At 37.3% G+C, this 27,722-nt stretch overlaps 2 protein-coding genes and 1 long non-coding RNA gene across 4 annotated transcripts; 1 reads left to right on the top strand and 2 right to left on the bottom strand.

The window, feature by feature from the left end:
• On the bottom strand, nt 1-3,512 carry LOC134666794 (carbohydrate sulfotransferase 4-like). Its single transcript, XM_063524090.1, has 4 exons — nt 1,738-3,512; nt 1,140-1,328; nt 779-995; nt 1-145 (listed from the first exon to the last, which is right to left on the bottom strand). The coding sequence occupies exons 1-4, from the start codon at nt 2,457-2,459 to the stop codon at nt 20-22; spliced, it is 1,254 nt and encodes a 417-aa protein (XP_063380160.1). The 5' UTR covers nt 2,460-3,512; the 3' UTR covers nt 1-19.
• Nucleotides 3,507-27,327, bottom strand: LOC134666792 (uncharacterized). The gene is made up of 8 exons (XM_063524088.1): nt 26,922-27,327; nt 26,071-26,332; nt 25,724-25,831; nt 24,539-25,002; nt 24,039-24,141; nt 23,707-23,802; nt 20,169-20,324; nt 3,507-3,637 (listed from the first exon to the last, which is right to left on the bottom strand). Exons 1-8 carry the CDS (start codon nt 26,930-26,932, stop codon nt 3,575-3,577), a joined length of 1,263 nt encoding a protein of 420 aa, XP_063380158.1. The 5' UTR covers nt 26,933-27,327; the 3' UTR covers nt 3,507-3,574.
• LOC134666860 (uncharacterized) lies at nt 7,967-13,330 on the top strand. 2 transcript variants are annotated; one of them, XR_010098559.1, is made up of 4 exons: nt 7,967-8,036; nt 8,751-8,795; nt 11,350-11,451; nt 12,742-13,330. It is a non-coding gene; the product is annotated as an uncharacterized LOC134666860 (long non-coding RNA). The 2 variants fall into 2 exon arrangements; XR_010098558.1 differs by having other exon boundaries at nt 7,975-8,795.
• Nucleotides 27,328-27,722: the final 395 nt, after the last annotated feature.

Below are 27,722 nucleotides of genomic sequence, written 5' to 3'. Positions count from 1 at the left end.
TGAAAAAAAAGGTTACTTTTTATTTGCTTCTTAAAACCGTTGAGTAATTGAATGTGTCCAGTGGGTAAAACTCCTTGCTTGCCATGTGCGTAGCGTTGTGCGCCAAGCGATATCCCCACAACTCCATAGCCTGCTTGCATGCCGTCTGAAATGATTAAATAGGAATGTGCTTACTTGAATAAAAAAAAACGGGCTGCACTCCGGGAGTGCTGGCAGAAGTGAAAACTCAATGATATTATAACGGTTTTTCGATCAGGTCACGTGTCCGTCTTACGACTTGCGCTCTCGCGAGTTTAACATTTTTTCCCCATCACAAAAAGTGCACAGCGCCGCTAAAGAAGTTTTCACTTCAAAAAATCAAGTAAAGTCCTTCATGCAAGTAGTTAATTATCCTTTCTCCATAAATATACCCAGCCCACAGCTTTAATTATTATTACCCAATAGAAAATTACCCGCTATAGTTGTGATTGGTCAATAAAAGTTTTGAATGGCTGAAATAAAATTCGTAATCTTATGTCACTCCTCTCAGGCGGCAATATTTGACGTTGACAAACTGCGCGCTGTGTTCAGTCCATGGTTGAGTCGCTAGCGGAAGCGGAACATATATATGCGTTCACTGCGGAACATTGAACATTAGGTGACGATGACGTGGGGTCATTATGAGGGCTTTAGCATGCTTAAGTCAGTCTTTTTTATACCTAAACATTCACTGATTTGTGCTTGTCCAAATCTTCAAAATTTTCACTGAACCACTCAACAAGCTGCAAATCAAAATTACCTGTATCTCCTCAACGTAGTCATAGTGTAAAATATTCTTCCACTTGAACGGTACATCGCGGGACACTCTGAAGGTGGCGTAGGCTCCCCCCACCTGCAGGGTGGTGTGCGAGGCCAGAAACTGCTCAACTTCAGGCGTCATGCTGAGGCCTAAGAACTTGAATAATTGGAGCGTCATGCTTTTGGGGTCTAAAGATAAATCTTCCATACGCAGTACCCTGTAAACAAGTCAGTATATATTTTAGGAATAAGTACAATAAGCGGGGACAGGGTTGAGCGGTTTACAGGGTGCAATCGCATGATGCGTTATGCTCCCACTCCGTTGCAGTGCCTGCAGTGTTACAACGACTTGAAACACTTACACAAGGCGGTTTGGGTATTGATGCTGAAGTTTTTTCGCAGCTATATAGTCGCTTATCATGTCAGCGCAGAGCAGTTCGGGCCGAGAGCAATCTGGGCTTGTTTTTTTACAGAACTCCACGCCTTTGCCTTGTCGGGACTGCATGACCGCCCGGGGGTCGCGAACCAACAATACCACTTTTACATTGAGACTGAAACGAGAACAAAAACATTTACATAGCAATACCTATTCGGACAATACCTGACAAATATGGTGGAGTCTCACAACTCGAACCTTGATAAGGCAAAATCCTATAAGTACACAAGATGCCCTTCCCTCCAAAGCCCAAAACCTCTTTAACTCGAAATATTTAACCTCACTAAGACAAAGTAACCAACCCCCTTCCTTCCTTGCCTTCTTCGCGGTGATTGAGTACAATGTTTACCTTAATACCATGAAAATTTAGTTTAAAAACCTTTTTACAGTCCAAGTCATATGCATGAGTGCAGCGATAGCTTGGTCTGACTGATTACTTAGATATACCAGTAAGTTACTTTTTTGTTGATCATAAGATAGCATATAACGATAAATAAGTAATAAAGCGTAAAAGTAGTTCTTACTCATGATCATCCAGGACTTCCTGCACCAGTCGTAGCCGGAAGCGCACCAGTTTCATACTTTGGAAAGGGAACAACTTACAAAAGTTAGAAATGAACATAGGATCGAAAAACAGATCTCTGTGGTATTTAACGTGCTTCCATAATCTATCATTGTGTCTGAACTGGTACCATGGTACCACCTTATTACGAAGGTAATCTTCCAAATATCCGTGTAAAAAGATGTCGAAATCACATTTGAACAAGGTCTTGACTGTTATTATTGCTTTTTCTGCTTCCGGTGGGCCTCTGATCTGATATACTTTGACATTCATAAATGGCTCAAAGTGGTAGAAGTTTCCAGGCATCGCATTCAAAATATCACCTAGGAATGTTGAGCCAGACCTCCACGTTGATATAACGAGGCTTCGTAGAGGCTGCCCCCCCGATTCCAGCAGTAATTCCTGCAGGTTTTTTGCCGCTGAATTTGTGAAGTTGTAATTCGATAGCTCTAATGCAATTTTCACTCTAGTCTCCTGGAGTATATCGTCAATGTTTGGTGAGGCGACGTGCGGGTTGTTCCATTGTTCTTCATCTCCTACCGTCAGGAAGTTGTTACTATTCCTGGGCCTCTCTGGACATGAACGGTGCTTTGTGTTGTCTTTATATCGAGTTACAGCAAGAATTAACAATACACTGATGCAGATTGTGAAAAATGTCGAATAAAAGTTAAATCTCAACAGCATTGTGCACTTGTAATCTCTGGCTAATGAAGGTAAATATGGAATACACTAGGTTAACAAAATTTCACGGTTCCTTGGCTGTATAATCCACGTCTTAGGGTAATTCAAAAAAAATCGTATTTAGACTGTATAATCGTGGCAAAATATTTGGAGTTTGTTATCAGAACAATAACTATGTATGTCAATTTTATGTTGTCTCGATTATTTTATTTTATTAGCTAACCAGATTTGATCCGCGAATTCACCAGTTAGGTAAACGCCAAAGACGGACATCCGGACCGGTCTGTGAACTATTACGGAGCTGTATCCCTGAAACTGAACTGAAACTGAAGAAGCGAAGAGAAGCTAATCGGGTATCCGGCAGTGAATCAAATACAAAAAGACAAAATGTTATGCAAATTGCTATACCTATTACTCGCCTTGACAATAATGTTCTTTACCAATCTCTATGTAAAGGAAAAGTATAGATTCTGATTCTACACACAACACTGCGAATAGAATAGCATCATCATCATAACTTAAGAGCTTTGCTCTTATCGGTGGAGCAATCGCCAATCATTTCTTTCTTGTGCCAGAAGAGAAGAAGGGAGACCTAGAATCACTTATCTCAGCCAAATAAAAAATAATGCGTCGTATGTGGAAATTAAAAGACTGGCACAAGAATAGAATAGACCCACTATTAATTCGCAAGTAGGTATACCTCCTCATGAAGTACGAGTAACATTATATTATAATATATTATACATTAATTATATCAAGTTAATCGATTTAACTGGTGATAACAATCATAAAATGTTTACGGCTACAATGGCCTTACGAGTAAATTCATATCATTCTGCGATTTGAGGCTTAGGCAGGCATAGAGAATCCGCTCAGTGGGTCGGTGGCAATGTTCCAGCGTGCAAATATGATCGCTTTGCCGCCATCGAAAGGGTGAAGTTGCAAAAAGCAGCTGTGGGCCAATGCCAAACAATTCTTCTGAGTTCTGAGCATAGCCCACATTGTACAAGTGGTGTAATACATGACTGAGGTGAATTTAAAATACGGTACGTAGATACGAAGTAAATTGTTGGTAAGTAGGCGGTTCGCAGCACTTGGATAGTCTAAGAAGACATAATTTATTTTTCTTGGTTGCTTAGAGTACGTAACATTATGAAATATGAGAACGATGTCCTTAAAATCTGTAAAAAAGCAAACAGTTTATATCAAAACATCCTCCTGTAAACCTCCAAATTATATAGCTGCTGCTCGTCGAGATATTTGTGATATGGATATGAGATATGAAACTAGACAAAATTCATCTAAATCTACTTTGTGGGGAATAAAATCATAAGTACAAAATATTCCAGTCACTTATTTGCTGGAAATGTTGGAGCTTAATGTTGCATTTCAGTAGGGGCCCAACTAGCAAAAAAGTCTCAGATTGCGCACTTTATAAGAGTAGTGAGCTTATAGCGCTCTTATTTTTGTTTTGAACTTGTCATCGCTCTTATATTAGTCTTAGACAAGCTAATACGCACTTTAGTAAGTTTAGTCTTATTACCTAGTCTTATATAAGTATATAAGAGCATTTTATAATACCATTATAAGCCTCTCGCTCTTACAATAACATTTACTAAGTCTCATTGAACTTGAGAGTACCTGGTCTTATATCCACATTCTCTAAGTTCATTTGATCTTATAATAGACTTTCTAAATGCTATTATAAGAATGTAAGACTAATATCAACATGGCATAATACTATTATGAGCCTCTCGCTCTTACAATAACATTTACTAAGTCTCATTGAACTTGAGAGTACTTGGTCTTATATCCACATTCTCTAAGTTCATTTGATCTTATATTAGACTTTCTAAATGCTATTATAAGAATGTAAGGCTAATATCAACATCGCATAATACTATTATAAGCCTCTTGCTCTTACAACAACATTTACGAAGTCTCATTGAACTTGAGAGTACCTGGTCTTATATCCACATTCTCTTAGTTCATTTGATCTTATATTAGACTTTCTAAATGCTATTATAAGAATGTAAGACTAATATCAACATAGCATAATACTATTATAAGCCTCTTGCTCTTACAACAACATTTACGAAGTCTCATTGAACTTGAGAGTACCTGGTCTTATATCCTCATTCTCTTAGTTCATTTGATTTTATATTAGATTTCTAAATGCTATTGTAAGAATGTAAGACTAATATTAACATCGCATAAGAACACTGTAAGTACGTACTTTTCTGATCTTACTAAAGCTATAATAAGATCAACAGCAGCACTTTAGTAAGATATTAGAGTGATATAAGATCAAGACACTTATATCACAATAGAGAAGATCAATATCAGATGGTTTGATCTTAAATCGTTTTTGGGAACACTATTGTTAGTATAAGTAATTCAACATGGCCACATCATTTGTATTCAGAATGCTTAAAATACTCTAATAGTGCGCTTGAAAAATGCACCTACATCAATGGCTGACTATCAATACAAAATAAAGAAATAAAATAATTATAAAAATATTCAAATACCATATTTGAGTAGGCGCATAAAGTTTGAAGTGTAAAACAGGGTCTACTTTACAATAAATAATATTTTCCCATGTGAATACTTACCCTGAAACATAAACAGACGATGATAAACAGCACGTTATTATATTTAAACATAATTCATAAAAAGTTTGATAAACACTTACACTAATATGTTTTTGTCACGTTGCAGTTAATTTCACCCGTATATTTATACTTCACAAATAGAATGTTTCAAACCAAAATAAGCGTATTTAGGCTTACAAGATTCTAACGTTCGACCAATATAAGCCTATGTAGGCTTACAAGATACTTACGTTCGACCAATATAAGCCTATGTAGGCTTACAAGATACTTACGTTCGACCAATATAAGCCTATGTAGGCTTACAAGATACTTACGTAAAAGCGATATTAGCCTAAAGCAGCTTAATATAGTTTTGAAAAAGATTACTGTGAATGCAAACAACATTCAATTAGACTGATATTAGAACGATATTAAAATAAATACGCTTATGCTTTGTGCCCAAACCCGGGCTTATACGATGATATAAAATCAATATAAGAGCGACAAAATTGTAGTCTAGAGACTGTTGTTAGCGTGATTTTGCTAGTTGGGGGTTGCTGGAGAGTCGCTATATAGCAACCCCAATTTCATTTGGCTTGTACTCCCACACTAGATACTTACATTTTTTTTCAAGTATACAGGGTGGAAAGGCACGACGATCCTTCCCGGAAGTATTAGGTCGTTTAAGTGATACAGAGCAGATTGGTAATGGTAAGAATCGTTAATTGAGTAAAAAATAAAAATACCAAATTTTCTACTTTTTAACTGTGGTGATAACCCTATAGCATGTGCATATGACGGCTAGATTAAGGATCTCCGTCGGGAAAGCTCGGGACTTTACGCTTTATCCGATCGTTGACAGAATCGCAATGATGTAGGATAGATGTAGGTATGAATGACGCTTAATGACAAATAAATCAAATGAATTCAAAAATATTACAAACAATTTTATTACTTTCTTAGATAATTACTTTTTGCCAATATTTAACACTATTTTCTCCATACGGTGTTCAAATGTACCCAGCCCATCGACACCCCATACTATGATAAACTATGAACGTACTTGTTACCAACATTGAGGCATAGAAATAATCTTATCGAATTAAAATGACTGTTGTTGCATTTTGGTAGCACATACCATACTTGCTTTCAACTTAGTCGTATTATACTTACTTTTCTTTAGGTTGGTATGATCGGTAAAACGTCAACCGTCATTTTAAATTTTCGTGACAGCGGTAATATTAAGTGATTATTTTTGAGTATAAGACAAAATAACTTTCTCTTTTACTTAAATGGGGGGCAAATCTTTGCGAAAATGTGAAGTTTGTGGGGTCAGGCGTGTAAGAAGATTAACATCTGATATATTTTTGGCGAGATTTCCGCTTGACCCCAACAGGTCGATAAACTGATGTTTTATGCGATATTTTCATTTTGAGTCGTTACCAGATACTAATTTAATTAGTTTGGAGCAGTTTTTATCGTTTACAATCCTTGATTAAAACGAAAACATTCTGTGAATAGGTTCTTCTTGTAAAAAACTAGGTAACCTAAGGACACGAATAGTGTGCGAACAACTTGTCGATAATCCCTTTATTTCAGATGTCGATTATGGGTAAAGTTGACCGGCAACGAAGATTTGGTATATTTACCCATACAAAGATTAAACGAAAATAAATTTATTTGTGGAGATCATTTTCTTCCAACTGCCTTCAACAAAAATGGAAACAGGCTAAAAAGGAATGCGGTACCAAGCCTAAATCTCAAGGCGCCCCTCTCGGACGAAATTCTATCGTCATTCCCTATTGTTCCAGAGTTTGAAAAACCGGGCAAGTGCGAATCGGACTCGAGCACAAAGGGTTCCGTACCATAATGCAAAAAAAAAAACAAAAAAAAGCAAAAAAAAACGGCCAAAGTTAAGCAACGCGGGGTGGTCAGTACTTGGATGGGTGACCGTTTTGTTTTTGAATTTTTTCCATTTTTTTTTGCTTTATGGTACGGAATCCTTCGTGCGCGAGTCCGACTCGCACTTGCCCGGTTTTTAGGGTTCCGTAGCCAAATGGCAAAAAAAACGGAACCCTTATGAATTCGCCATACCTGTCTGTCTGTCTGTATGTCTGTCTGTCTGTCCGTCCGTCCGTATGTCACAGCCACTTTTTTCCGAAACTATAAGAACTATACTGTTGAAACTTGGTAAGTTGATATATTCTGTGAACCGCATTAAGATTTTCACACAAAAATAGAAAAAAAAAACAATACATTTTGGGGGTTCCCCATACTTAGAACTGAAACTCAAAAATTTTTTTTTCATCAACATATGGGTGTGGGGTGTCTATTGATATTGAGGTTTCTAATATCATTTTTTTCTAAACTGAATAGTTTGCGCGAGCCGCGAGAGACACTTCCAAAATAAGAGAATGATAAATCTAAAAAATATATATGATGTACATTACCATTACCAAATCGTAAACCGCTATTGTATTATGTTACTTGCTGGTACGGAACCCTTCATGGCCGAGTCCGACTCGCACTTGGCCGCTTTTCTTTAACTAAAATCAGGCAAGTAAATTAAAATGTTTGATTATGTTAAGCGCCCTCCAGACTATGCGCGTGAATCGCGGGCGAAGCCGCGAACGCGAGTGTGGAGTCTAGTTCGCTGATATGCGAAATCGACTCCAGACTCGCGTTCGCGGCTTCGCGCCGCGATTCGCGCACGAGTGTGGAGCGGGCTTTACAGTGGTTTCTGCTGGAAGTGTCTCAGGACAAAAACGCAAACTAGGAGGTAAAAGATAAAAATAATACTTTAATTATATTTTTATTTTTTGACTTTCGTTTGAATTGAATATAACGTAATTTTACAACCTTGTTTAAGGTGAAGATGATGATTCCACAAATTCAAAACGAAATAAGGGTTATGACCCAAACAGTGTGCCATCGACCTCAAATTACGAGATTTCTGATAAAATGACACCACATCATTCAGAAATAGGTATTAAAATTTTATTAGTATTCATAATTTGCTACCTTTTTTTAGGGTTCCGTAGCCAAATGGCAAAAAACGGAACCCTTATAGGTTCGTCATGTCTGTCCGTCTGTCTGTCCGTCTGTCTGTCCGTCTGTCTGTCCGTCTGTCTGTCCGTCTGTCTGTCCGTGTATGTTACAGCCACTTTTTTCCGAAACTGTAAGAACTCTTGAAACTTGGTAAGTAGATGTATTCTGTGAACCGCATTAAGATTTTCACACAAAAAAACAATAAATTTTGGGGGTTCCCCATACCTACTTAGAACTGAAACACAAAATTTTTTCTTTCATCATACCCATACGGGTGGGGTGTCTATGGATAGGTCTTCAAAAATGATATTGAGGTTTCTAATATCATTTTTTTATAAACTGAATAGTTTGCGCGAGAGACACTTACAAAGTGGTAAAATGTGTGTCGTCCCCCCCTGTAACTTTTAAAATAAGTGAATGATAAATCTAAAAAAAAATGATGTACATTACCATGCAAACTTCCACCGAAAATTGGTTTGAGCGAGGCCTGGTAAGTATTTTTTTTTAATACGTCATAAATCGTAAACCGCAATTTTATTATGTTACTCGCTGGTACGGAACCCTTCATGGGCGAGTCTGACTCGCACTTTGCCGCTTTTTATTCTTAAACTGAATAAAGGCAAGTACATAATTTAATAATGTTATGTTACAGTAGTTTCTGCTGGAGGAGTCTCAGGACAAAAACGCAAACTAGAAGGTAAAAGATTAAAATAATACTTTAATTATTACTTCCCGGCCGCCTAAACTGGGCTATAACCGCGAAAATCGAAGTTCGCAAATTGCGGGGATTTTTCTCTGTCACTCTAATTACGCCTTCGTTGGAGTAAAAGAGAAAGATCCCCGCAATTTGCGAATTTCGGTTTTCGCGGTAGCCGCTCTAGATAACGTAATTCAAGACCAAAAAAAGTAAGAAATGTTGCCACTTTTTTACTAGCGCGTCTTGTATTTATGTACAAATAAGTAACTAAAAGTACTTTTTTAAATAGTAGGAGTAAAATTACTAATGAATAAATTATCTTAACATGATTATTTATCAAAAGGAATTTACAATTTTACAAACAAATTATTGCAGTGGCAACATTGTCATACTTTTTTTGGTCTTGAATTACGTTTTGCAGTATAGGCGTTCAATTTTGTATGAAATTCCTTTACAGTTCTCTGGAGTTGCTCCGCCCTAAACGTGATACTTCGAAGCCTGATATAACGCCCGGAGCGACGACATTTCATTGCATGTTTGAGAAAAAATTGTTATTTTCTCAAACATACTTCGAAATGTATGCGTTAATATCATGAAATGAAGACATGAAGTTGCTCATTTGCTCGTCTCAACAAGATCTTTGACACAAGATAGTACTCAGGGTCTGATGATGGAGCCGGAAGGTGGTCACCGGTACCAATCAACCATGCAACTAAACCACTTCGTGTTTAGGCTCGTTTTATTCGTCTCAACAAGATCTTTGACACAAGATAGATAGTACTCAAGGTCTGATGATGGAGCCGGAAGGTGGTCACCGGTACCAATCAACCATGCAACTAAACCACTTCGTGTTTGGGCTCGTTTGATTTGTCTCAACAAGATCTTTGACACAAGATAGTACTCAAGGTCTGATGATGGAGCCGGAATGTGGTCATACCAGTTCGTTTTTAAACCCTCGTTGATACAAACTTTACAACCTATAGGTACCAAATGCAATGACGAAACATGTAAATAAGCGAGTACCTATAATTTCTTTCGAGTAATATACCTTCATAAGTACGAGTATGGGGCTATTAATAAATTACGTCGTTTCAAATGGAAGGAGGGGGGGGGGGGGGTCTGGAGATCGGATGATGTAGCATGACGTAGGAGGAAACAGAGTCATCCGAAGCATGAGTTTTGGATGATTTGAGGGGTGGGGCCCCGGTCAAAAATCGTCAAAAATAGATGACGTAATTTATGAACAGCCCCTATGTACATTTGCACTGCATTTAGTATTTTCGTACTTACCAAATAACAGTTTTAGGACTTTAAAAGTTAAGTACAGTTAGTGTTGTTATGGTTGATTTCAATATGCTTCGCGAAGGATCAAGAATGTTTAATCCATCATTGTAGTGCGAGTGTGGTAGAAGGAATCGGCATACTGAGCACACACGGCCTGCCGCAGCGCGTAAAATACCTAAACTCGCTCAACCCCGAAATGTAATAGCGCTCTTAACGCCTTCTCGTAACTCATGAGGTCCTGGTAATTGCTCCGCGCTAAATTAAATTTTTAGACAGTTGTTTTCTCGATTTTGGCCACCGTAGCCTATAGAGACTAACAAGCAACGCTAAGTGGTTTTCGTAATCTATGGATGTTGCTATATTAAGGGTGTCACATGCGCGTTTCTGACTTATGAAGCAATTGTTTCTACTTTACAACCTAAAATAAATAATTTCCTTCATTACTTAGTAGTTATTTTAATTATAATATTTTCTTATAACGTTTTTAATTTATTAAATTTTTTTTATGCAATGTTTGAGAAAAGCACTAATACAATCCTTGGCCGGAACAGAGATTGCAAGACTCGCTTTATCCGGCCTCGTCTACGACTCAGCCGTCTACCGCAATCCTGCAATCCCTTACTTCACGGCCTCTGTAGTAATGTACTATTACGAATTACGATACAAGTGCGGAAAAGAGGAAATTTGAAATATCGTTTTAAATCTACACGAGTTGCTAATTACCTATTCGCACGTGTATCGTACAACGTTTTACAGTACCTACATATGGCCCTTTAAACTTTTGACATCGCACGAAAAGTGCTATTTTACGCACTCGTGCGGGAAAATAGGACCATATGTACTGTAAAATATATTTTTCATCACACTTGCTCGGAAAAGATGTATTTACACGTAGGGCTTGCGGGCGGGAAATTGAAATTTTCGCCCTAGGGCGGAAAAAATCTTTTCCGAGCAAGTGTGATGAAAAACACTTATTTACACGTAGGGCTTGCGGGCGGGAAATTGAAATTTTCGCCCTAGGGCGGAAAAGTGTTTTATACAGAAGTTTGTTTTTATTAATTCTCCTTTTTTTCCTTACAAGTGTGATGAAAAACATTGTGTGTGCCACGGGCGGTAAAGAAATTCCGAACTCGTGAACATTTTAAGCCCTCGCTTCGCGTCGGGCTTAAAATTGACACTCGTTCGTAATTTCTTATTTCCCGCCCTTAATACACAATGTACTATTGTGACTTTCCTTTAAATATAACGTAATTTTAAAATCTTGTTTAAGGTGAAGATGATGATTCCCCAAGTTCAAAGCGAAATAAGGGTTATGATCCAAAGAACGTGCCATCGACTTCAACATACGAGATTTCTGATAAAAGTACACCAGGTCGGTTAATAGTTATTATTAATTAGCGACCCGCCCCGGCTTCACACGGATTAACAAATGATACATAAATCTTCCTCTTGAATCATTCTATCTATTTAAAAAAAACTCTTCAAAATCCGTTAGCCCCATTAGTAAAATGTGTCCCCCCCCCCCCCCCTGTAACTACATTTACTATGCAAACTTCCACCGAAAATTGGTTTGAACGAGATCTAGTAAGTATTTTTTTAGGGTTCCGTACCGAAAGGGTAAAACGGGACCCTATTACTAAGACTTCGCTGTCCGTCCGTCCGTCCGTCCGTCCGTCTGTCTGTCACCAGGCTGTATCTCACGAACCGTGATAGCTAGACAGTTGAAATTTTCACAGATGATGTATTTCTGTTGCCGCTATAACAACAAATACTAAAAACAGAATAAAATAAAGATTTAAATGGGGCTCCCATACAACAAACGTGATTTTTGACCAAAGTTAAGCAGCGTCGGGAGTGGTCAGTACTTGGATGGGTGACCGTTTTTAGGGTTCCGTAGTCCGTACCCAAAGGGTAAAACGGGACCCTATTACTAAGACTTCGCTGTCCGTCCGTCCGTCCGTCCGTCCGTCCGTCCGTCTGTCACCAGGCTGTATCTCACGAACCGTGATAGCTAGACAGTTGAAATTTTCACAGATGATGTATTTCTGTTGCCGCTATAACAACAAATATTAAAAACAGAATAAAATAAAGATTTAAATGGGGCTCCCATACAACAAACGTGATTTTTGACCAAAGTTAAGCAACGTCGGGAGGGGTCAGTACTTGGATGGGTGACCGTTTTCTTTTTGCTTTTTTTGTTTTTTTTTTGCATTATGGTACGGAACCCTTCGTGCGCGAGTCCGACTCGCACTTGCCCGGTTTTTTTTTGCTTTTTTTAAGGCGTAATTAGAGTGACAGAGAAAAATCCCCGCAATTTGCGAACTTCGAAATGATTGTAACGATTTTATTAGTTACTCGAACAGATTGAAATGATGGAAGTTTGTTCCCGCCAAATGAAACGTCAAAGTCAAATTTAGTCGATTTGTTTTGAGGTTGTTCATGTATTTTGTGCAAGTTAAAATAGTTTAATAATTACGGATTAAATCACATGCGATTAATTTAGATAAAAATGAAAATAGATAGTAGACCCCTAAGATATGCTCATGCAGAGGGTTATACGGATGTTTGCTACACTGAAGACGGACAGTGAGTTTTTATTTCTATTGCTTATGTTTTAATACTATAAGTATTTGGATTATAAACAAATATATTTACTCTTCAGGCATATAATTACTTGCGGCAATGACGGAGATGTTCGAATATGGGTTGACATAAAAGACGACGATCGTAACTCCCATTGCGTTGGAGAGAGCGCGACAGCGGTGTGTTTTAAAGACAAGAGGCTGTATGTGGCTACTGATAATCATGCTGTACAAGCTTACACATTCCCGGCTTTCGACAAAGACGGTATTGTCACTAGATTTACTGCATCGGTAACACAAATTATGACAAGCACTAAAAGTGAGGTGAGTTGCACTACAAATTTCCTGTGATTATTTGAATTGTAAAGATCTTTATATGTAAACCAGGGATGTTGCGGATGCAGATTTATTGACATCCGCAGATGCGGATATTTAAAGCCTCACATCTGCGGATGCGGATGTCAAGATTTGGTACTTAAAAAACGTCAAATATTATATTTTTAGCATTCTTTATTAAAAAAAAACCAAACATTTAGTATTTGAGCAAGAATATAGGTGCGTTTTTTTAATAAACAGTAACTTGGCCGACTTTTCGGGATCTAGACGATTTCGTTATATATAATGACGAAATTACCTAGCACCTACGCCGCCGCCGCCGCCACTAACAAGTTCCTGTTACCAACTTGGTCGACATCCGCATTTTCTACGATTTGAAGTTGCGATTGTTAGATTTGTTAGTTAGTATTGCAATTGTATATTTCAGATAAAATGTGCAATATCCCAATGTCGCTTTTCACCATGTGGTCAATATTTGGCGGCAAGCACCATAGCCGGGCAGATAGCGGTGTGGGAAGTACAGTCCGGTACTTGCACGGGCATCATCGAGCATCCCACATCACATAATGTTACAGCGATAGCATGGAACCCTAAAGGTAATATTATAATTAACTAAGAAACTTTTCGTTTTTATTATCATTATAATTTTCTTTTCTTGTTCTTTTATTTACGCTGTTGGTACAGTACGGATGTCTACCGTCTCCAATTCTCCCTCAATTGCTCAAAGGTTTACTGGAAGAGATCCCTTAAAGGGATAAGTTCGCCTTTGTACTAATGACGAATGTTATTTTTCCTGTTTTGTTTTGTTTTTTGTACAATAAAGTGTTTTACTACTACTACTACTAAAGGTATATAAAACTTATATTTACTATGCTTTTAGTAGACATACATTCCATACATATTTGTAAGGGTGGTGAGCTAATTAACAGTTATGCTGCATATACATTTGCGTCTGTCCACGACTTACCCCCTTATTCATAAACGTTTACTAAAGTTCACAAGCCGATAATAATCGTTTGTCCCTTTCTGACGTATATTAGTATGATGGAAATGAACAAACTATTATCAGCTTGTCAACTTTAGTAAGCGTTTATGGATAAGGGGGTTAATGCGTACAATTAGTACGTTCATCATCATCATCATCATCATCATCTGTTTTATTGTACCCCATAATGTATTGAGCCGGAGCGCCATCTAACTCAGCAGTCGAATTTGAAGTAGGTCCGTTTTTTTTCTTAGACCAATAAGTCTCTGTGTATCCTGTATTGTATGTATCAGTGGCGGCGCGTCAAACATATTCATAGGCAAGCTGGGGCTAATTTGGCTTACATATTCCTTTACAACTCTGCTCAAACGTCCAAAAACAGGCAAGCCGATGGGAATCGGCTTTTATGGACGCGCCGCCACTGGTATGTATCTAAACTATTTATCTTTCAGGAAATGGTGTGTTGGCGTATTGCGATGTGTCCGGGCAGCTGGGTGCACTGATGAATTGCTATGGCAAGGACAGCAAGGCTGATGCTGATGCGCCTGACGATGTTGAAATGGTGGAGAGAGCTGATGATGGTAGGTTTATAATTATAAACTCCTCCTTCCGCCTCCTTGCATCGGTTTCCTCATCACCGAGGGTCGTGGCCACTTCTAGGGAACAGCTTCCCTTTGACAATTTGCCGCCATCTCTTTCTGTCTGTCGCCGAATGTATTCGGTGTTGTCCCCATAGTAAAAGTTGTTCAGTATAATACCAAACCTGCCTGGCAACGGGAATGCAGTTATATTTTAGCCACCATGTATATCATTTTAATAACGTTAAAAAAACGTCTATAAAAATTATATAATGCATACCTAAGTTGAATTAGTTGTTATTTTCCTTAAGAATACATAAAATGGGAAACACTGCATTCATCTCAAGGTTAATAATTATGAATGATTTGCGAAGATGAGGGTGAATTTTCCTTGCTAATGGGTATTTCTATAACTAATTGTGACAAATCAGATTTATGCAAATAATCTTTTAATGGTGCAATAAAAACTTTTTTTTGTACTCGTCGACTATAATTCTTGAATTAAGATTTCTTATACCAAACTTCAATTGGGTATTTTTAATGTATGGGCTCCCAACTCAACTATAATATTCATATCGATTCTGTTTAGTCAACTATAATGAAACTGACCAATCACAGCTTGCCGCGATCAAGAGGCCGCCGAAAGACGCTGGATGCGGGTCACTTCCAACCGGTACGAATGGAGGTCCAAGGGGGAGGCCTATGTTCAGCAGTGGACGTCTTATGGCTGAGATGATGATGATGATGATGATGAAACAAAATCTACCCTCAAATGGCTTCTTAAGTAAGCCAGTTGAGGTTGGATGAAAACATTACACGATCAAATAACGTAGGTTAAAGTCAGGTCGTTTGGTGACATATCTAGGCGGTTTTGCATTTGGTTGGTTAACCAATAAATCTTATAACTACCCGAAAATGTAAAAATTGTTTGTTTACTTTTATTTAAATACCTAAAGATACAGACTACAAGTGCTGGTATTAAAAAAAAGGTGGTACCAGAGTTAGGCTTGCAACTTTCAAAAAGATGATTATACAATCAAATCCTTTATTATGTATGACCTTTCCGGAACATCGAATTGTGTGTAATGCCAACTCCTATGTTGAATAAGACATGCACAAGATTTTAATGGTGATTATTATAGATAGACTACGCAATAGCTAATCTATTAAAAAAATATCTATATCTTACAGCAAACTAGTATGCATATCGCTGGTCGGCAGCAGCAAGGAGTGGAGCGTTTCCATGCCCGATACCGAGGAGATCCTGTGCGTCACGGCGGGCAGCGACGTCGTCGCGTGTGCGACTAACGCGAGGTTGCTGCGGCTGTTCACGCCAATGGGCACGCAGAGACAGGTCTGGTAAGTATTTTTTTTTAATACGTCATAAATCGTAAACCGCAATTTTATTATGTTACTTGCTGCTACGGAACCCTTCATGGGTGAGTCCGACTCGCACTTGGCCGCTTTTTAACGCGTGTTGAAAAAGCTCCCGTGCGAATGGGGGCTTACGTAATTTTAGAGATCTAAGCATACATACAGACAGGCAGCGGGAAGCGACTTTGTTTTATACTATGTAGTGATGAACAATTCGTTACTAATCATAATTATTATTAACAAATCATTTTGTTTTAGATGATGCTTCGACTTCAAGGGTAAAAACGAATAAAACCACAGATTGTATACGAGGAACACCGCCAAAATATGGCTACAGCAACATAGAAATGACTCCACGAAAAAAAAAACTTGTAAAAAAGTTGCAGCGAACACAGTGTTTGTTATCATCACTCTCAAAAACATCCGTCGATTTGGACAAATTAGATTCCGATTTTCTGAAAAATGTTGTATCAGACTCTCTGAAAAATCAAGCCCGGAAACCTAGAGGCAAGCGATGGAATTTAATTAACAAAATTTCTGCTGTACTTTCATAAAGTATCTTCTGTAATGCTAGATCCAAAACAAAAACATAAAATGAAAGTGAAATATGCCGCTCAAACTCTAAGTAATACTTTCGCAGCTATTCTAAAGATGATTGCAGAAAAATATGAAGACACAGAGTACGGAAAAGAAGTGGCACAAACATCCGAGGTAGTACGGGACCTTAATAATTTATTTGATTCTACTAATGGCCCATCAAACCCAAAAGATGTAATAAAGGGACGAAGACAAAATGTGTCTCGTAAAACCAATCACATAGAAATCTGGAATAGTTTTTTGAAAAAGCTGAAGTCAATGGAGTTCATGAAATCAGATAGCAGGTTAAGATTAAAAAGAGTCAGATGCGTGGAAGGTTATATTGTAACCATAAATTCGCTTAAAGATATCTGGTGTTATTGTAAGGATCAAGGACTAACTATTTGAATTTACGCTCACTGAATCAAGACGCTCTTGAAAACCTATTCGGACTTATACGACAGAATAGCCCTACAAATCGAAATCCTACCTGCACACATTTTGTAAGTGCATTGAAATCAATTCATATTTCTGGAATGAATGCACCACATAACCGAGGATCTAATTGCGAAGAAGATTTGAACAAGTTATTGCTTGTCAATCCATTATGCCAACATGATGTTGATGGTGATGAGAAACTCACATCAATGACTACCAATGAAGAAGAAGAATATCCTGTTTTAATGATACCTGAAAATGAATTAGAGGAGCAAATTGAAACAGATTTAACAGACATAGAAAATCAACCTATTGTATATTTAAGCGGTTACATAGCTTATAGACTGTTGAAGAACGTAAGCTGTCAAATGTGTTCTAATTTGCTGAAACTGGAAGATGTTACAGATCACCCAATGTATAAATTTATAAGCTTGCGGGAGTGGTGGCAAGAAAAGAAATCATTAACGTACCCATCTATCCAGCTGTGTCGTACAATTGAGGAAGCGAAAAACTATTTTGAAAAAAATAGTCATTTATTATATGAAGAAAATGTCGGGCAAATGTTTTGCACACTCTTTGCGGCAAACATTAACATAACCTGGTGGACATGTAAGGAACATGAGGATTTCATGAAAAAACAATTATTTTGGCTTGTGACCAAAATCTTAATTAGAAGACAGTGCCAAATATTAAATTCGGATATTATTAAAACAGAAGAAATTTCTGCGAACGCTGCAAAGATAGCTCAACTAAGAAGCGCTGCAAAATAATATATGTAATAACGAGTATGCAATATCAATTCCACGCGGACGAAGTCGCGGGCAACACCGCGACTTCGTCCGCGTGGAATCTTATCTTCAACATTTTACATCTTTAGTACCTATAATTTTCATATCCAAGCAATGTTGACATTTTTTAGCAAGTTGTATGAAGTTTTAAGTCAAGTGGATTTTGATGTTGGTTGCTGAAATTACTTTTCTTGTATTCTCATAATAGGTACCTATGCCCTTATTCAAAGATTCAAGTTCCGCATTCCGCACTCACTAAATATCTGATCTCCATACAAACTTTCAACCCCTTTTTCACCACCTTAGGGGATGAATTTTCATAAATGCTGAAATGAGTTTTCTTGTATTTTAATTTAAAACGATTTTACAAAGTTTCAAGTTCCTTGCTTAAAATAAAATTTGCACCCGCAGACAAACTTCCATCCCCTTTTTAACCTCCTTAGGGGTTGAAATTCCAAAAACGTTGCAATCACTTTTTTTTGCAATCGGCTATTATGCCTTTCTAAGAAGTTTCAAAACCATTTGTAATGGATTCAAACTTTCAACCCCTTTTTAACCCTGTTAGGGGATGAATTTTACAAAACGCTGAAATTACTTTTCCTGTCTTCTAATAATATCCCTAAATACAAAGATTCAAGTCCAACACTCGAAAAAATGTTTGATATCCATACAAACTTTCAACCCCTTTTTCATCACTTTAGAGGTTGAATTTTCAAAAACGCTGAAATTAGTTTTCTTGTATTTAAATAATATATCTTTTAACGAAGTTTCAAATTCGTAGCTCAAAAGAAAACTTTAACCCCATACAAATTTTACGTTCATAACATAAGCGTATTGTAATAATAAACTATCTGTATCATATCTTTAATATGTTAAATAAAATTATTTTTATATTTTGCTTTTATTTTATTAATCCTAGTGATACTCAAAATTTACTGTTACTATAGTACAGTACAGCAGCATGTACAGTCGCCATCAGATATATCGAAGCGGCCAAAGTGCTCACAAATATCTGAACACGCCTCTATTGTCATGGCGCTAGGTGCGTGTTCAGATATTTTTGAGCACCTCGGCCGCTCCGATATATCTGATGGCGACTGTATCGCACATTTATCGATATCGATAAAGAGTAGGTACGCCAGTAGTGGCAAGCCCTAGTGTTGTTTTTTTTGTGTTGGCAATATTGACATGTATTTGGTGTGTTGGCACAATGTACGTTCATAATTCGGTTTAAGGCTTGTTCGAAAGTGCCGACTCTTAAAACGTAGTGATTATATGCTCAGTGAAATGTACCTCTGTGTCTTATAATGTACGCCGCAGCCCGCACCCGAGCCCGCGCACATTGCCCATGCGGTAGTGTATGCTCTTCGTAATTTTTTCTCCGCAGATTGTCAAAAGCAGCAATTAGCCTTTAATGTCTCGTCCGCAGTTTCACATTCCATTTGGTACACCATATCTTTTACACAGCCCCACAAATTAAAATAACCACGACAACAGCATTTTTATTTGAAGAATATGACATTAGATAAGTAAAGTTCAATGACAACTTAATTTCAAACATCAGACGTCTTGTCTATTTCCTACCACGCATGAAGGTTTGTTAGTTAGGTATTTAAGAAGTATTTATTCTTGATTTATTCTTAGTATTTCATTTTTGCAAGTTCATTTGGTACATCAAACACAATCTACTTGTATTTTTTTATTATTTTAGATAGTTTCCAATTATTCGAAAATATTTTTGTGAAACGTGTTATCAGTCAAGGAAACCAGAGATATTTAACTATAAGACGATTGCGTACTTTTGAGTGGTTGTCAATGTCACAATTTGAACTATCGTTGTGAACAATGTTGTGGTTAGTATTATTAATATTAAAGAATAACACAACTACTTCATTCAAGTATTGAACAAGTGGAACCACTAAGAAAACTAAAATCCTGCAACGATTCTTACCGAGTTACCGTGTTGTAAGCAGACCTAAGAATGGTTAGAACAAATTATCATAATTTCCTGTCGTATATTGATTGTTTACAAGTAAGTTCATTGACCCTGTCACCTGTTAGGGTTGGAACAAAGTAGTTTTTTGCATGAATGTTTAAAAGGCCATAATTTAGAAACGGCTGCCCATATTAACATAGCTTCTATGGAGAAAATATAGAGCTTAGGCTAAACAATCCCCCTTTTGCGGAAAGGATCGTCGTGCCTTTCCACCCTGTATACAAATTTAGTACGATTTGTGTACTAAATAAATCCTCATATAATAAGTTAATAAATAATGCCAAAACCCAATGTATGGTTGCTGGAGAGCATGACGTAAAAATCAGTTAAAAATCTTAGGCGCGAAGGTGCCCAACACGCTCGCCGCGTCACCGAGTTAAATCGCGATTATGACATCCATTAGCAAATAGGTTAATAAATCAATTATTCTATTTACCGCAGACATCGTCAGCACTCCGACATTCACGATCCCGCAGGCTTTCATACCAAACGGCTTCTGCACGTGGTTCAGAAACATTAGAAATAGTTTCTTATTTTTTATGTCCATGTCTTCCCAAGCTATCGAGTACACTTGATCCCCGAGAGTTTCGGTCTGTTGGCACATAATGAACTTTTGTAAGGAATATCAATTCATCAAACATTAAATGACAAACAAATTTCTAAATAAATTTAAATACATATAACGAATAAATTTAAAAATGTCCCCAATTGCATATGGTGATGATGATGGAAGCATTCTTTTTGGCTTTGGTGATTGTTCACCATAAAAAACCGGGCAAGTGCGAGTCGGACTCGCGCACGAAGGGTTCCGTACCATAAAGCAAAAAAAAACGGAAAAAAATGCAAAAAGAAACGGTCACCCATCCAAGTACTGACCACTCCCGACGTTGCTTAACTTTGGTCAAAAATCACGTTTGTTGTATGGGAGCCCCATTTAAATCTTTATTTTATTCTGTTTTTAGTATTTGTTGTTATAGCGGCAACAGAAATACATCATCTGTGAAAATTTCAACTGTCTAGCTATCACGGTTCGTGAGATACAGCCTGGTGACAGACGGACGGACGGACGGACTGACGGACGGACGGACAGCGAAGTCTTAGTAATAGGGTCCCGTTTTACCCTTTGGGTACGGAACCCTAAAAATTATAAAAATAATTGAGATTCCTCACGAGCACTTTGTTTAACCCTACAATGCATACAGTTCCATATATGGCACAACCGAAATATGTGCGAATTGCGTCAAGATTCAGGTAGGCAGCGACATCTGTTATACCTTGAAGGTTACTTTACACTCAAGGCTACTATAATAGTTCGGCGTGTTGCCGCTAGGTAGCAGTAAATATCCATGGTGACGGACAATCGATCAAATTTCGGGAGTTGGTGCAAAAATCAGTTTTGACAAGTTTCGAAGTGCGACAAAAAAATCATTTTAAAGTTAAAGAATAAGAAAAAATATATATTGTGACTGTTAATCTGTATATTACTCAATGGTAAGTTTAATTTCATAGTTTTGCAACGTTTAGATAGCGTCAAGCAATATTTTTCAAACGTTCCCGATATGGCACACCATGCATTGAGGTTCATATTGCTTACACAAAACAAATAAGGAACGCTTGCACCTGTCAGAGTCTTTATTACGTTGGCATAAGTTTTAGTTTGGCGTAATCTGTAGGAACGGTTATTTATGGTTTTACGGCACACTCACGTTAAAATATGTATACATTTGAGAACTTCTGTCCAAGGCATAAGGCTCAAAATCGTTAACCTTTGTTTAGAGCTCACAACAGCTGATTAATTAATAATTATGAACAGTTTTTAGACGATGCGAAAGTAAATCCTTACGGAATGCAGATAATGAGCATTATTTATCATTTTTATCAATCCTTTGCAAGTAAACATGATCGGGATCTGGATGATGGGATATTTGAGTGCCGATAGTGAATTCGTCTTTGAAATAATGCGGGCAACAATAAATCAGGCTTCTGAAGAATTTAGCGACTCAGAAAATAGTCGGTCGTCATGTCCCGAGTTAGTTGAGCTGACGCCAGTTACATATGACTTATTTTTAACTATATCACAACTCCATACATCGGAATCACCTGTCAGAATTTCGGAGTTGGTATCAAGTTCAATAATAGGTCACCAATGTGTTCCATGATCATCTGCACGTCCTACACTTTAATTCTGTAAAGTCAACCTACAATACCAGAAGTTTTTGAAATGCTGATGCTGGTAATACATCACCAGTAGAGCTTCAAGCTGGCCTCATCAGGACTAAGTAAAATTACAAAAATCTCGTCAAAAACATGATTCAAGGCCGCTAAATCCACAAAAGTCACTTAAAAGCAATCCACATCCATAAAAAAGGTTGATAGCATTACAAAAAGAAATGGAATAGGTATGTAAAAACGAAAATGTGCCATATATTTTTAAATGTATATACTCTAATACCTTAATGCATGGTGTTCCACATATGGAACACAGATAAAAAACCTTCTATTTTCCAAAATATGCCTTGTGTATTTTTTTTATTATTTTTCCCTAATAGTAAACACATATATTTATCACATATAATTTTATTTCCATAAACAAAAAAGTCATGCATTGTAGGGTTAAGAGTGTACATAGAAGTTAGACCAAAATTTAGACCATTTATAAGATAACTGATAAGTCATAATTTCATAGAAGTTTGACGTTTAAAAGAACACTTGCACTGCGTATGTGCTATTAACATTGTTACCAAAGAATATAATACTCACTAGGAGAAGAACGGTAACTCCATACAAAAAAATGTCCCCAACCGTTTATACGTTTATACTACTGGCGCCCTCGATGTGTACCAATGGAACTAAAGTTGACAACCGGTTTAGCCTGGCGGGTATTGGTATTATAGGTATATAGTAATTATGTTGATAAACATATTTGTTATCTTCATATCACGAAATATATGAAAGATGCAAATATTACCCCTTGTTTGTGGTATTATCTATTGATTTAAATAAAAGGCATATTTATGTTTATAACATTGTATTATGTTTTACATATAGAAATATACACTGAAAATTAAACCCTGACAACTTAATAAAAATAGACATTAATAAAGCGCATTCACAAAGTTTTCAGTATTATAAAAATAACATTAGGCATGCCTACCTAAATATTACACTTTACACACAGATACACTTTACACACGGCATTTTACACAGATTTCTAACTTGTATTAATTCATACATTTCTTCACGGTTAATTAATACGCTTTCCAGATGCGTTATGACTCGGTTCCTTCTGAACCCACTAAAGCTGTATAAATTTCACTCTGGCTGCTTCAACAGCCGTTGCTCCGCATTTAGCACATTTTCTATGTGCATTGCTGTAATCTATGTAGGTACAGACTTACAGTCTTAAGTGGTTGTACCGCTACGTTGTATTTATTATTTAAAGATTTAATAAATAAAATTTTCGTTATGAACTTTAACCACAGCAGTTGGACAGAGTCATTGACAAATATATTTTTTTATTATGGTGGGTAGACGTATCTACCCTCCATATATTTTATGAATATTGATAAGCTGTAGTATTGATTTCCTAGTTGGAAGCAAATATTCATTATAAAACTTAATCGCGTGTAATTAAGTTTTAAGCGTTTTAAGTCCCGTTTTATGATTAATTATGTATAAAATTCGTGATAATTTAAATCAGAGTTGGGAGCAATGTTGCTGTAGAAAAATGTTTTTATTTTTATTACTCGCAACTTTTTCTCAGAGGCCAACGCACACATAGAAGCTTCAGGCGCACACATGCGCAATTATTTGGGGACATAACTTTCTTAGGAAGTGAACAGGCCTTGATTGTTACAGACTAATCTAACTCTACCTAGGTACCTATTAGTAGGAGTAGTACACAACACAGGTTTACAAAAATAAATTATTGTAATGGAATTAAGTACAAAGGCGGACTTATCCTAGATACCTACCTTTGAATGAATTAATTCAAATACCACAGAGGTTTGGATTAATTGTTGGAATATGACCCCGCCCAGTATTCCATATTTTCCAAGTGCTTTAGGGTCCTGAAAAAAATAAGACAAACTATCTTCATCTCACATCACATATCACAATCTGTCACAGGATTTTTTTTAAAGAGAAAGGGTCCCGCAAATTGCGAATTTCGGTTTTCGCGGTAACCCCTCTGATACTTTTCAAACTGCTCGATCGATATTTATTAAAGATAGCTAAGAACCACCAAGGAAACTGGATTGATAATCAGTCCATATTGAATATTGATACGAGTAAAATGAGTTATTACCATGGTAGAACACTCCAACAACATCAAGCAGCACATCACTTGATGGAAAGCAAGATAGCTACATAATGTCACGTCGAACGTTTCAGTCATTTCTGTCATGAACCTGAAAAAAAAACGAAAATGAATTTCAAACTCGTTTGCCGAAAAAAAAATACTTTTATTCGATATGGGTTGCTGAAGAGATGATCTACTCTACAGCAACCCCAATTTCATTTGACATGTACCTAGTCTAAAAATTATAGTTATTTTTTTTCGAGTGTGTTTCGAGTGTGTGTGTGCACTAAATCCCTGTACATATTGTACAGTGTGGGCCAGTCTGGGGGACGCATTTATGCTTTAGTGCTTAAATGCGTGCACTAACGCATAAACACATGGCTGCGTCCCTTGGACTGGCCTGCGTTGGCCCAATATGTACTGGGGCCGTAATAAAATATGCCAATGCAATGTGGGGTTGCCAGAGAGCATGAAAATATAATATTTACCCAGAATTTTTAACTTACTTCTTAATCACTCTGTGGTAATCGATTGCACCTTTTAAAGCACGAAACATTTCTTTGTTATCTTCTTGTATATTATAAAGTCTAGTCTGCTCAGTACTGACGACTTTCGGTTGTGGAAAAGTTTTTAGACTATGCGAGAGTATATTCAAATGGCCCGAAATATGAAAAACCATTATGAATATCAAGAGATCGTAACTGCACATTGCAGTTGGTATATTGTAAGACGGGAACCAGTTAAAAAAGAATATTACTAAGTAGCCCCTTGCGTCAGTGTATGCGTCGAAAGGTAATAGGTAGTCCACAGAGTGAACGAATGTTTTATTCTCTGGTACGGGTGTAGAGAACATTCCCATATATATATTTAGGGTGAGGGGCACGAAATTATATAAAAGTATCCCAGCGTACAGTTGGCAAAGAATTATCCCGGTGACGTACTTGCAAAGTGTATTGACCTTGCGAGTTTCCTGAAAAGGACAATTAAAAACAGTATTATAGGTAAGAGGCATATAATAACGGTTTACAATTATCACATTTTACTTTAAAATAAATACCAATTGTTATACATATGTTCAATAGTTACTTAAGTAATTATTTTTAGGTAGCTATCTACCTATAGTTTGGCATTAGAAAGAACTCCGCAGAAGTAAGCGTACAGTTTTTATGAGGCTCCTTAATTGTTAATAATTATTGAATTATCTAATGTATCATGGCCAATACATATAATTTACTTCAAATTATTACCGCTAAAAGTGCCGGATTTGGAACCACGAGCTTACTTCTGCGAAGTTCTTTCTAATGCTAAAATAAACGAACTACATATATATAGTGTACCTGCTAATAATTTGTTGCTCTTTATAAATTATTCACATTTCATAACTGCCTAACTCAAAACCCAGTAAACAGTCAACTGAGTCAACAAACTTTGCGAGGAACATACTTGAACCGCGTACTGTACGGATATTGATGGTCGTTCTTGTCTACGTGACAGCGTGATAAAAGCGTGTCCGTCGCTTTCTATCCCACGGTGTTAAAAGTGACAGTTATTATATCACGTGGATAAAGCTATCCATAATACGCCGGCTGAAGTTGATGCAACACAAATGCAAGAATGCCACTGAATCCAGGCTAAATCATTAGGGTTATTAGTTATTACCTGCCTACCTACGTCAAAAGTTAACTTTTTACCTTTTTGGCGAATTCACTTTTATATTCGTAATGATTTAAATGAAACTCTAAACAGAACTTTTTCACCGTGTTTTGATAACCCTTCTGAAAAGGTAGCGATGCTCTTTGCTGAAAAAGAAAATTGCTAACGATATTATTAGGTAAAATAGAAAATCGTCCGTGTTATTTACTCAATTTCATTTTGTCTCATAACTTATGGGTACCTATTTTTCCAAAGGCCTTAAAAGTGAACAAAGACCAAACAGCCTTTGCGACAGTTAGTTTTGGACACCTAGCTCGCCCGCTTAGCAACCTCTGCTGCTAACTGTACAATGTATGTAACCATGAAAAACAATACCTATACTCACAAGAAATAAAGCTGTCAAGAATATGTTGCAATAAACCTGTCCTTTATCAATAAAATTAATGGTTGTGATGTATTTCTTCAAATAGAGCAGCACTGGTATAAGAGCGAGGAGCTGCGCCACGGGAATGACGTATTTGTACGCCTCTAGGATGCGCGCGCGCCGGTGGAGCTTGCCGAACGTGGCGTTGGGCCACTGCGCAATCGTGTTAAGAACAGCACGGACTTTTCGCATGTAGCCAAGTTTAAATACGTTTTTTGTGACACTAGAACAAACGAGATCTTACAGCACAAGGCTGACTGGCAGGATCGCCATGTGAGGTGGGACGTAAAGACAAACTACTGCTTGCTATGATATAAAATTGGTACATAAAATGCCTCTCAAATGATAAATGTGTAGCCTTATAGGTATACTCTAACACTGTGTATGTGTAAATAAGGTATAGCACACACTACAAACATGACCTTTAACATAACAAAATGTTTAGGTATACTAATGCTATCATTAATATACCTATAATATTTGAAGTGTTCTCTCGTTTTCACCGTGTTGCCATCATCAGATCCTGACGTGACAACTGTGTAGGTGTAGGTACCCCCGCCATAGAAAACAAAAAACATATTTATCGATTTTGCAGATCTGCGAAATCGGCTTAGCGCCGCAATTCGCGCACGAGAGCGCGCTTCATATGATATGTTCCTGTGTTATGATTATGAATGTTGTCTATGTATCTATTTCTATACTTACTTACTTACTTAGTTGGCGCGGTGACCCAAAATGAGTCTTGGCCTCCAACACAAAGCACGCCACTTCTATCTATTTCTATAAGTATGTTATTTTAAATTAAAAGTTACCTGGACTGCATTTTGGAGTAGATGCCTAAATGCCTAATGCCGAATCAACCGAACGACGTTTCACTACAAAAAGTGCTTTAAATGTGGTAGTTATTCATTGAGTCATTGGCAATAATTAAAAATTGTACCTTATGATGGTTCTCATACAATACCGTCTAATTAAACAATAATCGACTATAAAAATAATTGCACGGCTTGCAAATTAAAGCAAATTCACATATTATCACTCGTTTTCTCGGCGATGTTAGGCCGTCGTCCGTTCCGTGTCCGTCCGCTTGTGGAAAAAAGTACAGTCAGCGACCAAGAAAAGTCTCCAAAAATTTTGATAGCACACGCAGTGCAAGTGTTATTTACCTGTACGTCATAATTTCATAGAATTTGCGGCCTTATCGTGGTTTAACTCTACCAAAAATTAAATTATTGCCAAAATAATATGTTTGATGTTTATTTCCAATGTCCTCCAGGCAGTGGCGTAGCTAGAGGATATGGCGCCCGGGGCAGGCACTAATTTAGCCCCCCCAACCCCTCCCCCCCACAAACGAAATGAACTACAAAAGGGTTACTTTTTCTTTTTTTCTTATAAAAGTTTACTTTTAATTTAGACAAATACAGTGTATTTTAGTGTGTTTTTTTAGTACATCGGTGGGGTGGGTAACATGTTTACGACCCACCTGATGGTAACCGGTCACCGCATCATATGGCCGTCTACACTCCAAAAGTGTTACATGCGCATTGCCGACCATTTTAAAACTTACGCCCTTCTTTTTTGGAGATCTCCATACTGTAGCCTCTCGAGAAAAG

This window comes from Cydia fagiglandana, chromosome 8, assembly GCF_963556715.1.
Source record: "Cydia fagiglandana chromosome 8, ilCydFagi1.1, whole genome shotgun sequence".
Classification (NCBI taxonomy): domain Eukaryota; kingdom Metazoa; phylum Arthropoda; class Insecta; order Lepidoptera; family Tortricidae; genus Cydia; species Cydia fagiglandana.
This window is presented reverse-complemented; position numbering and strand designations above follow the sequence as displayed.

What these genes read in the sequence shown, in the direction of transcription:
- LOC134666794 (XM_063524090.1), bottom strand. Translation starts at nt 2,459, where the DNA reads ATGCTGTTGAGATTTAACTTTTATTCGACATTTTTCACAATCTGCATC. An exon ending in GAAGTCCTGGATGATCATGA is followed by an intron (nt 1,329 to 1,737) that starts GTAAGAACTACT and finishes TTCTCGTTTCAG; the next exon opens with TCTCAATGTAAAAGTGGTAT. An exon ending in ACTACGTTGAGGAGATACAG is followed by an intron (nt 146 to 778) that starts GTAATTTTGATT and finishes TAATCATTTCAG; the next exon opens with ACGGCATGCAAGCAGGCTAT.
- LOC134666792 (XM_063524088.1), bottom strand. An exon ending in TCTTGACAGCTTTATTTCTT is followed by an intron (nt 25,832 to 26,070) that starts GTGAGTATAGGT and finishes TTTCTTTTTCAG; the next exon opens with CAAAGAGCATCGCTACCTTT. An exon ending in TTGAATTAATTCATTCAAAG is followed by an intron (nt 20,325 to 23,706) that starts GTAGGTATCTAG and finishes ATGTGCCAACAG; the next exon opens with ACCGAAACTCTCGGGGATCA.